A 16,216-nucleotide genomic window follows, 5' to 3' on the forward strand; every position below is an offset into this window, starting at 1 on the left:
AAAATACATCTTTAGTAAAAGTCAGCTTTTGAAAATAATCTAAGACTTGAATCTACAGAATGAACACTACCCACTCTTACATGCCATTAACTGAGCTAGCTGAAAGATCAAGGCTTCAATTTCTAAGAAGCAACTAGATAATTTTTGCACACACACAGAGGAGAATGATCTTCAGTTGTGACCACAGGCAGAGTTTCCACAGACCTTACAGGAGCTGTGCACCCATGCTAGGGTCTGAATCCATCCCTAGGAAGGTAAAAGGATGAGGAAAGTTTGTTGGTTTTTTTTTTGAGTTTTCCACAGCATTACTCTTTTTTTAAAAAATCTTCTATTTCTTGAAGTTCAGATTTCTTTTAAAAAGTGAGTATGAGCCTAGCGTGTTAGATTTAAACACATGAACCTCAGGAAAGCTAATGCTGAGGTTAAATTAAATTTGACTGCCCCTTAGCACTGAAAAATAGCAAAGGCCAAGCTCCACCTGGAGGTCCACACCTATTGCTTGCATACATTAGCTGACTTCCACCTAAATTTAAGCTATAAGCAAGCATGTTGTGCAACAGCAGGCAGCACACCGAGCCCATGAACATCTCTACTCCAGAAGCATGTTCCCCAGAGACACAGCACACCACAGGCCCTCCAGACCCACTTTTCAGGCTCTGTTCTGGGCTTCCAAGACACACTTCCTTTGCCTGAACTCAGCATTTCTCCCCCAAAAGCTCCCACCCAGGCCTTTCAGCCCCTCTCCCAAATACCTTGAACTATGGGATGAAAATTATGCTCAAAATCCTTGCTCCTCCAGTGGACCTAAACTACTTATACTGGTGAAGCTCATTTGTGCAGGCAGCTGGACTTCCTCGGGGTCTTTCCTGAGAAATAAGGACCACCATAAAGCTGCAGGTGTAAGCCATGGGCGCATTGCCTTGGTCCAGCCTTCTCCAGCATGGAGGCATGGCCATATAGAGACTTCCAGTGCATTTCCAGTGCTTCCCCTTCTTCAAAACCTGAACTCCTGGCCAAAACACACACCCTACTGCCCATGCACTTTTCCCTATGGAGACTATGAAGGAATGAACACACGCACAATGGCAGATGTTGGGCACATTGCTCACTGCACAACCTCAGGGAGCTCAGATACAGCACTTGGGAGCTCAGCAGCCAAACCCAGATGAGACCTGCTATATTTAGGGTACAACTCCTTTCTAAAAATGCATTATCTAGACAAAACAGTTGAGTATCTTAGGGATGCAGGTTCTGGTTTTCCGAATATTTCTGTATTTACTCTGACATTTCCTCTGAGTGCGTGTGGTGTTTTGAAAGGAAAGGAGTCTTCTGTTGCTTCAGGCCAGTCCTTCCTGTTTGTTAGTTATCCCAAACCTAAGTTTGCATGTGAATAAAACTGTTGCTTTAAGTCTGATTTCAAACATGTGGTAAAGGAGAATCTAACAATTTTATGAGATACAGTTACTTTTGTAGAGGGTGAGTTTGCCCTGGGGAATTTTTTCCGACTAGATTTATCACAAGTTTTTTGAACCAGATAATTTTGTTTGATAGCACATCTGGCAGCATCATAAAATCTTGACGTCCCAAGCTATTACACAGGAATTACTTTTGTAAATCATTTATGAATATTACTGATGTAGGCCTATTCTGGGCAGTAAGAAAGGAAACGGAGTGCTGAAGGACAAAGGAAGGGAAAAAGGATTCCCTGCCCTTTTGGGGCTCATCAGATAGGGTGGGTATTTATCATTTTAAATGGGAAACATGCTGCCATTGATACAGCTGAAAAGTCCACATAACACAACTTGTTCCCCATATTCCCTAAACAACAAAAGGGGAAGATATTCTACCTAAGGACAACCATTAATCGATCTCTCCTGAAGAAAATTTGTGCTATCTGAATCTTAAATAAGGCTTTCCAATTAAATGCTGCATATTGCTAAAAGCACAGTAAACACAAACCAACAACCCAAGAAGAGTAAAGGAGGAAAGTCTTACCAAGACCAGCACAGAGCCAAAATAAAAAGCACATTTTAGCTGAAATAAAAAAAAAAAAAAAAAAAAAAAGGAAAGAAAAAAAACCTATTCGCAAAAATCCCCATGGTGACATGCCTTTTGAACACAGCAACATGACTGAATGGAAACTCTCCACGTAATTAAAATAACATGATTAGGTTTTCGTAAAACTGTAGCTGCTAAACATATGCCTTCAGATGGAAACCTGGCTAAACAAAAGCTTATGTTCGCTTTCAATAACATGATCTATCACACGATTAACAATTTCGAAAGACTGCACCTATCAGTTTGGATTGGAAACACATCAGACATTGAGAAAAATTTGGTGCCACTACCCTGCCAAACCCTAAGTCTGGCATTATATTCCTTTTGAATGATATACTGTGTGTTTCATTTGCTATGGATGAATTGACAGCAAACCCACCATCATGGGGCAGAGAGGCGACAGAGGAGTCACCCAGCAGGACCCAGCAGAAGGGGACTGGAACCAGCCCTTCTCTCTTCATTCCTGACATCCCAAACACTGGCAGCTACTGGGTGTTATTTTTGTTGGGCCAGAACAAAGGAAAAGGTCATTCACAATACTCCACAGAAACGTATTTCCAACCTTAGGTAAGAAGGCATTTTGTTGGGGAATTTCCTTACTTCAGGGCCCATAAGAAGGGAAGGAGCAATTCTCTGATAGCTTCTACGAGACTTCCAGACACTGGGCTCCTTCACGCTACAGCAGGTCTACGAGGGATGCAGAGAGCCATTATACAGAGCACGTGCCAGAATTACGCCACACACTCCCCCTGCCAGAGCAGAAAATTTCCAAATTTGGCTTGCTCCCAGGAAGCAAATTCTTGTCTATACACACCCAGAATTAATTTCTTGCAGATGAGCATGCTGCCCACGAAAATCTGAAGTGGACTGCATCTGCAGGGTGCTGAAGATTCACCTTGGCCTAGCACAGCTATGGCAAGGGCACAGAGTTGAGAGGTGCTCACTCCTGTTTTTTTTTAAAAAGGGGCAGTACTGAAAAATGAAGCTCTAACATGAAAAAATAAGTTTAATTTTTTGACAGTTTCAGGTTAACTAGAATCAGAAAATGAAAATGTAACACAGTTTTATTAATTGACACGTGGATGCTTTCAAGCTGAACAAAGAGCCCAACCAGGAAAACCCCCATAATATAAACAAAAGAAAGAACTGAAAAGAAATGGTAGTTTCCGAGGTCACGAATGATGTCTGCAAGGTACCATCTGGACATTGCTCCTCAGACTTGCCAGCATGAGGCAACACTGGCTGTAGCTAAGAAATCTGATATCCATATTCTGTTTATCCCCCTCTTTCTGAATGCAAACACATGTTCCATCTTCTCCATAAAGACAGGCAATACATGCACTGAATAGGTACATTAAAAAGTCTTAGAAGTCATATGTTAATTGCAGACACATGTAAATGACTATGTAGCAAGCCTTCCTAGAGAGACAGAACTGGAAAAAAGGGAGACACCACACTAAAATTAGAAGGCATGAAAAAGCTCAACAACATAATCAAGCGAGGTTGATTCATGTATTCTTTCCTAATTCAAGACAACTATTATAATATTATTTCAGACAATTTCAGAGCGCCAGAGAGTGCTGAGGGGTTTTTCTTTTTAGTCCACAACAGCCAGCACTTGCCTCAGTAACTGTGCTGAGGGAAGAAAATCCATCATGTATTAACCATACTCCAACCTCCAGCAGAAATATTCCCCTTTTTGTGAAGTAAAGTGAGATGTGGGAGTCCTTGACCTTTTAAGTAATTAAGGAAAACAGAGACATTCTTGTTTTTATTAGAGACACACTAAACTATTTGAAAATAATTTGAATAGCTGGAGAATTAGTGTATTTGCCTGTTCATGAGTAGTGCAGATAGTTTAGAGTTCTCTTGGGGGCAACACATCGTAATGAATATCTGCTATTCATATTTAATGCAATCTGCCAAAGAGTGCTTTTGGGAGGACTTTCTGTGTCAATATAATGATTAACAACAGAACTGGAAAAGTAAATGAATTCCTGCAATGGGTGGGGCTGGCAAAAATATCTTGCAGTACTACACCAGTAACACTGGATTTAACTGTACTCTTTCAATGATACCAGTGGAAAATCCATTTCCCAGAAGAAGGGGGTGGGAGGGGTGGGGGGGAAGCAAGCAATCTTTAAGTTGGAGTTCAAGTGGTAAATAACCAGCAGTAATAGAAGGAAAAACAATTCCAGCAGAAAACAACACTTAAAACAACAATCTGCCTTGCCTGGACATGTCTGAAAAGCCTGCGATGCAACACTGACTGCTAAATATAATAATTAGTATTTGCCTAGCACTACCCGGAAGTAATGGTGTAGTTAGCTCCTTGTTTACCTCTTGCAGTTCCTCAGATGATCTTACTTTCCATACATTTTCATACACTTAAAAAGATTTACATAAAAAAGAATATAAAGTCCTTTATTCTTTACAATGCACTTTAAAAACACCCCAGACAGGAGAGTATGGAAAAGCCTGGCCAAAATACAATGAATGACCTTAGTTTGGATTTTTCTCCCTGACATCCCAACAGCCCTCTAAATAACATATTCACATTTATTTATTTATTTCAACTATCTGGATGAAGCAATCTCACTAAGTTTACATAAATTCCAGGACATTCTTGTATCAGGTTCACTGCTCTCCCCTGCCCCCTTACCAAGCTACTCCTACTCCTCCCTTGCCACAAATGACGGCAAAATACTGAGGATCCAAAGGCTCACATCGGCAGCCTAAGGGCCAAAATGTGGTGGGGGGCTAAAGGCAGAATATGGGGTTGTGCCCATCAAATGTCACGGGCTATGCACATCGCCCCGTTCAAGCAGGATGCTCAATCCAAGCAGAAAGAGAACAATTGCCCACCAAAGTGTTTTATTATTTAGTGACTCCCACGGTGGTTATTGTCTAGACCCTACTTTAATTGGATCTAGGATGCACTCAGTGACTATTTTCATCACAGCATTAGCTCAGGTAAGTTTCTTCCTCCCCCCATGACACAGTCTACAGCTCACACCAACTGGCTTTGTTAATGTAGTAGTCTTTACCCATGTCAAACTAATGCTGCAAAACTCACTCTGGTGATGTAACATTAAAGAAACCAGCCTTACAAAGACACTCCACCAACGAGCAGCATGGCTTCATCTTCCCCGTGCTGAGATCCACCTGTGAAACGGCAACATTGCTGTGTGCCTTGCCATCAGCCATAATACAAAGACACCTCATCAGTTTTCAACTCGGTGGACACAGTACACTGAGCGATGTGCCTTTACACGCCTGCCCTCTCAAATTTCAGGTGGTGCTTCACTTGGTTAGGGTTTTTTTTGTAGTTCGTGGTTGATTTTTTTTTTAAGATAATTTTTTTTAATTAGTCTTTTTCTAGAAATTAAAAGTTGCAGTTGATCCACAACAGATGCTTCATAAAGAAGGTAAACTCTTTTTAAGCTGGTTTTCTAACACTGTGACAGTTGCCTTACTGGTCTCTGGCAACAGCACTACCAGCATTAGTTCTCATGATGGCAAGATGGGTCCCTTCCTCCAGGACTAATAAAGAGCAGAGCAATGCTGCCCAGACACCAGAATCGCCTGTGTGTGCCCGTGCGATCCCACTTGCCTGAACCTGAGATGCTTTCACTTCAATAAAATGTTATGTAACAATTATTTACCCATATTTATTTCAGCCTCCTCCAAATATTTCACTAACATTTTGTGATTTTCCTGTTGCAAACATGTCAGGCTCTGCAGGACTTTTGTTAAGCATCCATTTCCCACAGCTGCTCCCTGTCTGGCAGAGCGCCGAATCCTGTGGGGCTGGCGCATGACCCAAAAAGCACGGGAATGCCTCCAGTTTCGCCTTCCCTTACCATTTCTAAATGAGCTAAGCAGTAACCTCCTGAAACAATCTTTGATATATACAAATATTTTTTTTTTTTTTTTAAATATAGAAGCAATTCCTCATTATTAGTGCAACCAGGGAACCCTGCGTGCCATCTGATCTCAGGAGTGAAAACGTCTGCTCTGTGCAGCAAGGGGTAAAACAGTGGTAGGTAAATCAATCGGACTTATAAAAGTAATGATCTTCTTGACCGTGGTCTTGTTCAGTGCTAATGCGTAGTTCATGTATGCATAAAAATGGTATTTTTTTCATCTTCTGACCTCTTCAGCACTGTGACCAGCCCTCTAATTATTAAGTATTTTGCACTATGTATCTCAGTATAAAAACAGAAGCCAAGTCACAGGTCACGGAAGCAACACCATTATTAAAATCAATGAAACTAAATCACTCCATCCTGAACGTTTATTGTAAGCCCCTTGTGCTCACAAAATTCGTACATCTAAAATACACTGTATGTCTAACAGGACTGGAGATGCCTACCCCAACAGTAGATTAAGATAACAGTGCAACTTGGTATAAGGTTTTCTGCCATCACGGCAAGTCTAAAACCAAGACAGAACAAATAAAACAGGACAATAACATGAAGGCTTAAATGACTGTAACTTCAAATAGAAGCTGTTGAATTGCACTGTTTTAAAAAGATTAAAGAGATCTTTATAGCATTCCTGTTATGTAAAATAATTTCTATTGGATTCTGCGTGAATGGAAGGAATCTGGAAAATAAATAGTACAATAGCGTCTAACACATAGAGAGCAGTGGTTTGGCCAAATTTTAATTTCTTCAGGTCTTTGCAAGTGAGATCTATACCCTTCCACCACCCAGTATAAATTCTAACTTTAATAGAGGCCATCAGTCATGCTGACCTTGGCCCATCTGTGCGGCTTTGTTGTAAAAAAAAAAAATTACAAAAAAATGCACAATGAAAAACAAAAACCTGTAATATAAGCCAAAGCTCAACCTGCTTGTTTCCAAGAACTTGTTTCTATGGCTTTAGCAACATTAACCTCAAGCTCCAGAATCCGAAGTCTAGAGGTTTCAGAACAACCCAGACTGTTGTCAGCAAAGGTAAGAAGACAGAGGTATAAACCAGAAGGGTCCTCCTGCTGGGGATTGTGTCTGAAAAGACATTCTCATTCAAGTCACCCTCCTCCCTATCTTGACAATTTTAGCTGGTATTTTCAAACACTATTGCCTTGAGGTATGCACAACAGCTGCCAGGCTTTCATGATCAGGCAAGGCAAGCCAGTGCTGCAAAGCACCTTGACAAAAGTACTGCCCTAAAAATGCTGGGACCAGGGCATAAAGACGCAAACCCAAAGACACAGAAGTAGCCACTTTGTTCATGCATTGACAGAAATTCATACTTGGCACTATTTTTTTGAAAGGCTGAATGCTGACTGGTTTATTAATCATTAACAATGCATCCATGATGCAGTCTTAATTCCACAGGAACAATTCATGGGAAGGAAATACTCTGCATACCTGATCATATACATTTGGTATTTACCAGTGTACACCACTCTTCAGAAGTTTTGTCTTCACTGTTTTTTTCCTGTTCATGTTTGGAGCTCTAACTTCACGTGCTTTCTGTTCAAAGATGTACCGGGGGCACTGCTACAACAAGTCTCTTTTCCCTTTAATAGAAAGTGTGGGTTTTCTGCAAATGTGCTGCTCAGTCAAGACCTTCTCATATTGAACAATCACAGTAATGTATTTAGACAAGCACCTTCACAACAAACTGACCTGCAAAGCTGTATGCATTCCAGTTTTCTTCACATGGGTGATAAATACATCAGTCACCCACTGTAAAGACCTCCAGAGATGTTATCTTGTCCACGTGACACTACTTAAAGAGTTTGTACTTGGGATAGCTTTGTTTGGAGCCACTTAAACATATATAAAACTAAGACCAAGCAGAAAATGTGTGTTCACCATAAAGTGATAAAAAAACCCTTGCCCAGCTAATACACTCAGTGGTGCTGAAAATTTGAGTGTGCTGCATGTGGAACTCAACCATAGACTCAAGGGCTCATTCTGCAGCCATAGGCAGCTCATAGCTACTAGTTGTCCACTGGGCTGCTCTTCACAAGCTGCCCAGGAAGAAAGCAGTACTTAAGGAAGAATACAAAAGCAGTATTAATTGCAACTTAAGAGAATTCTGTACTGAGGAATCACCTCTGCTCATGAATACACAACAGTCAATTTTTCTTTAAACACAACATCAGATTCTGCAGCTAACACAACAATGCAGAATATGCCAAAATCCATAGCAGATTTTATCATCCCTGGTCTCCACAGCTTTGGTATGTCATATAGTTGCATGTTTATTTTTTATAAAAACAAGATTAAGTGAAAGTAGTATTTCAAATCAAATGCATGGTCTTCGCCCAAGTAAAATACATCACAGATGAACAACTGCAATTACTCTTTAAAACAATTTCAGAACAAACACGATCAGTCTTTGTTAGAGGAAAACTGGTCAATAAAAGCTGTTAATACCAAGCACTTACTTGCAGGTGACGGGGTGCTGCATCCGCTAGTTGGTGGGTGACTCTGGAGTCCATGGAGGGAAGGTAGTGACAGTCCACCGATGACTGGAGGAAAAAGTAATGGATATGGTGCTGCTGGATAGTGAGTCATATGTCCATTCACTGTTGGTACTGGACATGTGCGGCTACTGGTTGTCATGTTAACACTTCACAGTGTATAAATATTATGTTGCATCACTCCAGGCCAGCAAACAGATACTTCAACTTGTGAATGAAGGGGGCTGTCAAGCCTACCGGTACAGCTTGAGCTGGACTGTGTGATGGTGAGAAGGTAATTCACTCGATCAGGTCTGTCGTATATTTCATCGCTGCTTCTTACTGTTCTCTTTCCCAGGACATTCTTGCTCTTACAGACCGTGGGCAGAAAGTCTTCTTACTTTGGGTATCAGAGCGCAGTTCAGTTGCTTATGCAAATGTTTTTCTGGGGGGACAGTTGCTCTCTACAGACACATACTCACAGAGCCTGTGGGAAGAAGAAAACAATATATTGATTATAATATACATATTTTTAATATATACACATACAAAAATATTTTATCCCTCTCCTACTTTTGTTAAGTGATTATTTATTTATCAGTATCCTACAAGATGAGCTTACCTGGGGGTAAAATTCTTACTCTACTGAAGCTAACAGCAGAACACCCATTAACTTGATTTCCCTGCCCAATGGGTTACACCAAAAGCAATTTCTGGTAGCGGCAATCTTGGTTTGGAAATTGCCAGTTTTGAAACTGATGCATCAACAACTACCTGAAATATTGATACCAGTGGAGAAAAAAAAAAATAAAAAAAAAATCAACCTCTAAAAAATTTCCATGTACATAAAAGCTTTGAGTTTCCACATAGAAGAATGAATGACACTGAGGAGGCTCTCTGCTTGCTCCAATGCCATGGCTCAGGCAGGGCACTGGAGACTGGTGTCTGAGGGTGATTTTGTATTGGACTAAATCTAAATACTAATTTATTTACCAATGACTGTTCTTACAAAGGATAGTTAGTTTATCCTATTGACATGTAAGAGCCCTCACCGATCATTCTCTCTTTTTTCATTTTTATTTTTCTTGGGGGGGGGGGAGGAGGAACTGCCTTTATCACCATATAAACAAGCACCTGTTATTTCATAAGCCAAGTGACATGATGGCAGTAACACTGCTCCTGTGCTCTGTCATGACCAGCATTTTCAAAGTCATCTACAGCTACACACCTTCCTTAGTGTTTCACCCAAATGGCTGGTGCCTACCAAGGGGTCTTCCTTTTCTCAGTCTCTGTACTGAAAATCTCAGACTGACAACAGGGCACTTCTCAGCAGTGAAATTTGCTACTGCTTGTTTAAGTCCATGTACAGCAAACGGCTGCTCTTGGAAACAACCTGCTTGTGCAACACTAGGTAAGTGCTACTAGTGTCTTGTGAGCTACTAGAAAGGCTGCAATTGTTCCATATTGCAAACTTTACTCCCATAGTTACTTGCACACTGCTCCAGGTAAAAGCTGGGAAGTACTGCAACTGGCTCCTAAGCATCACCCTGCATGAGGAGTCATCCATCCCCTCCAACGCACCCTGTCGGAGGGAGACAGTAGGAGCCAGAGAGCAAACTCAAGCACCCAAAAGCGAGGCAGTCCAGGGTCGCCTAAAGGCTTTGCTTCCTGAGACAACATGCTATGTGCCCTTGCATCTGATACAGTCAATGATCAGTAACAACATCCACCACTATATAGCATTTTTATTCATAATTCTTTGAAATTATAGCCTGAAACCAAAGGCAAGAAGATTTTTGGGTGGGAAAATAAAGGCAGCAGTGAAATGACTTGTCAAGGTCACGAAGCAAAATTGATGCAGAGGAAGGAAACTGTGACAATGCAACGTTGACTATCACTACTGCTACTGTCTACTAGTTGTCGGTAAGAATTCAAATGAGCAAGGAAAAAAAGGAATAAACCCAACCCCAAATGCATATGTTTGCCTGTCAGAGAGCAGAGGAGTGTTTCTGCTCTGTGTGGAATACCAGCAAAGGTTACCAGCTGTGCATGTTTTCAGACAGCGATTTCTGCTGAGTGCAGCCTGCTTGGGGATAACAGAAATGTAGCTTGTAAGTATTTGATAACCGTGTAAATTATGCAAAAAATACCTTTAATGCTAATGGAGACAGACATATGCAGGGATGAGACTGTAATGGGGGGAATAGTGAGCTAATGCACAGCTGTTGGCCATGCCGAGCTCGAGGACCACGTGCCTAGAGACTGGTGAAATCAGACAGATCTTTTAAGGAAGCCTCAACAGCCAAAATATATCGACTCATTAACAACACAAAATGAGATGAACCATTGCAGGTGACTGTTAAAGCTTTATGAAGCTTAAGAAACAGGAAAAGTGAAGTATCAAAGGAATACACGCAGAACTAATGTTTTCTAAAGAAACTCCACAAGAGCCACAACAATACCACGCTTCAAAATGTGTGCAAAAAAGCAAAGAGGGGAAGGTCATTGATGAAAACCAGCCCCAAAATTCTATGCATTAAATTAATCACAGAACAAGGTCACCTATTGTTAAATTATGTAGGGCTTTGGAAATAAAATTCATCTCATAAAAGCACAGAATCATAGAATGGTTTGGGTTGGAAGAGACATTAAAGATCATCTAGTTCCACGGCTAGGGACACCTTCCAACAGACCAGCTTGCCCAAAGCCCCATCCAGGCTGGCCTTGAACAATTCCAGGGATGGGGCATCCACAACCTCTCTGGGCAGCCTGTTCCACTGTCTCATCACCCTTGCAGTAGAGGATTTCTTCCTTATCTCTAATCTAAACATACTCTCTTGTAGTCTAAAGTCACTGCCCCTTGCCCTATTGCTACAGGCCCCACTAAAAAGTCTGTCCCCATCTTTCTTACAGTTCCCTGTAGATACGGGAAGGCTGCTAGAAGGTGTCCCCAGAGTCTTCCCTTCTCCAGCCTGAACAACCACAACTCTCTCAGCCTGGCTTCATAGCAGAGGTGCTCCAGCCCTCTCACCATCCTTGTGGCCCTTCTCTAGACTCACTCCCAACAGGTCCATGCCCGTCTTTTGCTGGGGCCCCCAGAGCTGAATGCAGTACTCTGGGTGGGGTCTCATGAGAGAGAAGCACAGGGGGAGAATCACCTCCCTCAACCTGCTGGCCATGCTTCTTCTGATGTGGCCCAGGGTACAGTTGGCTTTCTGGGCTACAAGTGGACATTGCTGGGTCATGTTGAACCTCTCATCAACCAGTACCCCCAAGGTCTTTCTCCTCAATGCTGCCCTCAGTCCATTCTCTGCCCAGCCTGTATTTGTGCTTGGGATTGCCCTGACCCACATGCAGGACCTTGAACTTGGCCCTGTTGAATGTCATGAGGTTCACCTCTCAGGCCTGTCAAGGTCCCTCTGGATGGCATCCCTTCCACCTGCAACACATTAACCACACCACACAGCTCGGTGTCGTTGGCAAACTTGCTGAGTCAAGCCCACTGTCCATGTCACCAACAAAGGTGTTAGCGTCTGCCCCAGTACCAACCCCTGAGGAACGCCACTCATTCCTGGTCTGATCTCCACTTGGACATCAAGCCATCAACTGCAAAAAACTATCTAATATCTTCAATTATATTTCTATTACCCAGAAAAATGTAGAGCTCATAAATTATATATAATCCCACAATCACAACATCAGATATATTTTTATATTTGACAAATCTTCAGCAACTCCTTTAGGTCAGAGAGGAAAAAAGGGCACTCAGGGAAACTTTGGTCACTTCCTCACCACTGGAGGAGTATGTTCTGTGATGGACCTGGTCATGACAACATGCAGCAGCATTATAGCTCCTCAGTACACAACTCCATAGGAAATAGCTAACAGTGCTAAAACTAAATAATAATCCTGTAATTCTGTATCCTTATAATTTTATGTGAGGTGTAATTATACACTGAAATTACTACCAGAAAGTAGGTTTCTCTTGCCTTACTCAAAAATCCCCTTCCTTTCACCCCTCATGGTGGGAAATTCCCTGCAGATAGCTGTGCTGGAGATAAGCCTTCAGCAGTTATTAGTCTCCAAAGAGCTCTTCCCTCCAAATAAAGGTAGAGAGGGAAGACAGTGTAGAAGGCGTGATACCCTAAACAGTGTATTATTTGACTCCAAGTAGGGTCTCTCAGGAGTAGCAGATGTTATAAATGTTCCCACGGCCGAACACCTATACAATGGTTGAGGAGGAAATTGTAGGCAGATACCTATGTTCCAGCAACTCCAGCTTCTTGTAAAGAAGCAAACACCACTCGTGTTCTGTGATTACTGAGGGACTTCAAGTCACCAGCTTTGCTAACAGATATTACAGACCTGTCACCCCCACCACTGCACAGCAGAGGACATCACAAGTAGAAAGTATTGCAGCATAGGAAACTCAAAAACCAGTTGTCTCCATTCATGCCAGTTCCATGGCATTAAAGAAAACTCGCAAGGCAAGACTTCACTTGTGTCACCAGACTGACACGTTGATGCCCCTCAACTCACTGATGAAGATCCCAGCATTGGACATCAGCTGCAGACCATTACGCGGCAAATAGTTCCAAGGTGAAAACATCTGTTTTGCTCAACTAAACCTTCACCACCATGCAAAACACTGTAAGACACTGTACAGGTGCCAGCTTTGAGAATATTTCCCTTTGCTGTCATGTGCTATGGTAAACACCCACAGCTAAAGGAGCACATCCTCTCTGGACTGTGACACTTCCCAGAAGCATCCTTTCCATGCTGTGTGGACCTTGAATGTACTCTTCCTCTGACCTACACTTGGATTCCCTTGATAAGGGAGCTAATGAGCCTACCCTAAACGGGACAGGAAGAGCCAGCTACCACAGCTGAGGAGCAACCCCAGAAGGAGCAAGCCAGACTGACCGCAGAGTCACCTTGGTGGTGGTTGAACACCCATTCATGTGAAGCAACAGCATGGAATTCTGCCCTGTATGCATGAGGCAAATTTTTCAGAAAATAGCTGTCATCAAAGCACTTCAGAGGATCTACCCAGCATACGATGAAAATCCTCTTCCATTAGACTTGTCCTTAGTGACTGTTCATGGGTACAAGGCCGTTAGCACAAACAGTATGGAAAAGGATCATACAGAAAAGTTTCTTTGAAGGTTCACCAAGAGATGATCACATTGTGCACTACATCACATTGAACAGCGGCCAATGACTCTTCTTTGACAGAACATATGCCTCCTTTTTGGTTTTTACAGACCTTTTATTGACTTGACTTCTGTGATAAAGCAGATGGCCACAGGGGAAGGAGGCTACAGTAGCTCTACCACAGAACAGACAGAATATTTATCAGCTGCAGTTAATGCAGCAGGTGTACCTGTCTTTTCCATATTTCTTCTTGGTGTTTGTGTAGTCAAAGAGAAGTTTAAAACCACAAATTTTGAATATCTGCTCCAAATTTTGCTGGATAAACACTGACCCAGCTTTTCTTACTGTCTCTTAGCTTTCCATGCATTTTGCACAGGATTTCCTATAGAAAACAGTTCTACTTTCCACACATACATCAGTTCTTCTAGAATGTATTAAATTAATTGATTCTTATTCATTGTATTAGTTAGCTTACACTTGGTAACACTATTTGGTATTATTGTAACATAATTCATCCTTCTGAATTTTGCACTTGCATAAGATTTTATTTGAATTTATAAAACCCTTTTGCTGTTACAAGTGACTTTGACACACATCAACATCTGGATAGGCAAGAAGCCAAGCCAGGAGGCTTAGCTTATAGTCCTGTGCCAGTAGAAAGATTATGCTCTGCCCTACCTTCTGCCAACATCACCCCCACTCCACATTCCTCTTCCTCCCCTCTCACTGTCCATGGCAGGGAATTAAGTTGTCAGCATTGCAAGTAATTCAGGATTTTTGCCTTTTTTTTCTTCCCTCACTTCTGAAAAGATTAGTCGGGAGCTCTGCCCTACCTGCAGCACTGTTTGAAATTCAGCAGTCATTTCAAGATACCCGCGACTGTGACACACAGCAAACTTCTAAGCTAAATCCACTATCCCTAAACCTTTCTACTATAATGAACCACTGCTGCTCTTCCTTTACAACTAGGTGACAAACCCACAAATGCAGGAAAGGCACACAACACGAGGACAGGCTCTGCACAGAGTTGGGTGCTGGGGAATTTGCTGCTCCAAGCCCAGTGGTCTGGAGCATGGTTGTCCCCAAAGTTTCCAGGGTCATGGAGGAAGTCTCTTCTAAGTTCATTTCCCATTTTCCTGCCAACGCCAAAAATCCTCTCTCTTTTAAATCTTAGGCTAACTCCTACAACAGGAACCTCTAGACTGCAAGGGCAGCCTGGGCAGCAAGACGGGAGAGGCAAGTTGCTCCTCTCCCAGCAACAAACACAATTCCAGAGAAATTTTGCTTGCAAAACGTTTCAACAACATATTACATCTCTTTCCCAAGGGACAGAGTTGATGGAGTCCTTATTTATTAGAGGGCTTTGAAACATATTCTAATGCTGTTTTCAAAACAAGTCAAGATCTAATAGTTTTGAGAACCCTTACTGTATTTAATGTACAGTTTGTATTGAAATCCCTGATTATGCATATGCTTTCTATTATGCTAGCTGATGGTGTTGCATTGAGTAGTACTGAATAATTCAGCAGATTTAGCACGACCCAAGTGTAAATCAGTCAGATACAATAACATGATAACCACGCTGCCTTGAAACTCTTAAAAATGCATGGAAACTTTATTTGATAAAGAGGCATACTCTGTTTTCCACTGGCCTTCACTGACTGAGAGATGTTGCATTTTTGTTTTCTTGGCTATCCAACAAATTTAATTAAACAATAAACTAGTTACCGTGGCAGAAGTAAAAAAAAAAAAAAAAAAAAACCAAACCCAAACCAAAACCAAAAAAAAGCAGCCTTTGGAGTGTTATGTTTCCTTTATTAGCATAGTGATGTGAAACTAAACAGAAAAAGCAATCTAATAACAAACATTCCTTTGAGAAGGGCTCCGGGAGCAAAAGGACATCCACTTATTGTTCAGCCCATCCCATTGGTCCATATACGGCAATAAAGGTACAATAGAAGGAAACAGGAAACAGACTGGCACATCTGCATTATCTTATTAGAGGCTAATGGATATCTGAGAGGAACATGCATCTGATGCTGAATAGTCTGTACCAATCTCCGAAGCAATTACTCTTAATTAGTGGATTCTGTTTATAGATGGAACTTAGTGTACCCTTCTGTATCAAAGAGATGCAGGCATCTGGCGAGAGATATGGTTTTCTTAAAGGGAAAGCGCTAGAGCACAATGTGAGGGTTGGGCTGGTTTGCTGGTTGGTGCTCTTTTTTTTTTTTTGTAAATAAAAGCTCTCTGAAGCATAACATTCTACTGTATTATTAATCAAAAGAACATGCTGGTTTAAAAAAATGAAAGGAAAAAAAAGGGACCATACTGTTAATCTCAAACTCTGAAAGTAAACATAGAAAGCTAATACTTGCATATGAATTATATGACAAAAACCACTTTGATGATAAGCAAATAAACAACTGAGCCTAAAATTTTAAACCGCTGGCCAAAAAGCTTAAAATAGCAGCTTAAGTCAGAAGAACAACATCTGCATTTTGTATCTGCCAAGTCTGCAGCCAAAAAAAGTAAAGCACTCTATATGACCAGATGCATGAATAAAAAAGAAAATGTATGAAA

At 41.6% G+C, this 16,216-nt stretch overlaps 1 protein-coding gene across 1 annotated transcript in view; it reads right to left on the reverse strand.

Annotated features, from left to right (window-relative positions):
* RARB (retinoic acid receptor beta) overlaps nt 1-16,216 on the reverse strand; it is a 333,110-nt gene that overhangs the window by 185,745 nt on the left and 131,149 nt on the right. Inside the window, exon 3 of the mRNA XM_040593378.1 lies at nt 8,465-8,966. Within this exon, the coding sequence (XP_040449312.1) occupies nt 8,465-8,642 (178 nt within the window). The 5' untranslated portion in view covers nt 8,643-8,966. The remainder of the gene's footprint in view (nt 1-8,464; nt 8,967-16,216) is intronic.

The sequence above is a fragment of the Falco naumanni genome, chromosome 4 (assembly GCF_017639655.2).
Source record: "Falco naumanni isolate bFalNau1 chromosome 4, bFalNau1.pat, whole genome shotgun sequence".
In the NCBI taxonomy this organism is placed as follows: Eukaryota; Metazoa; Chordata; class Aves; order Falconiformes; family Falconidae; genus Falco; species Falco naumanni.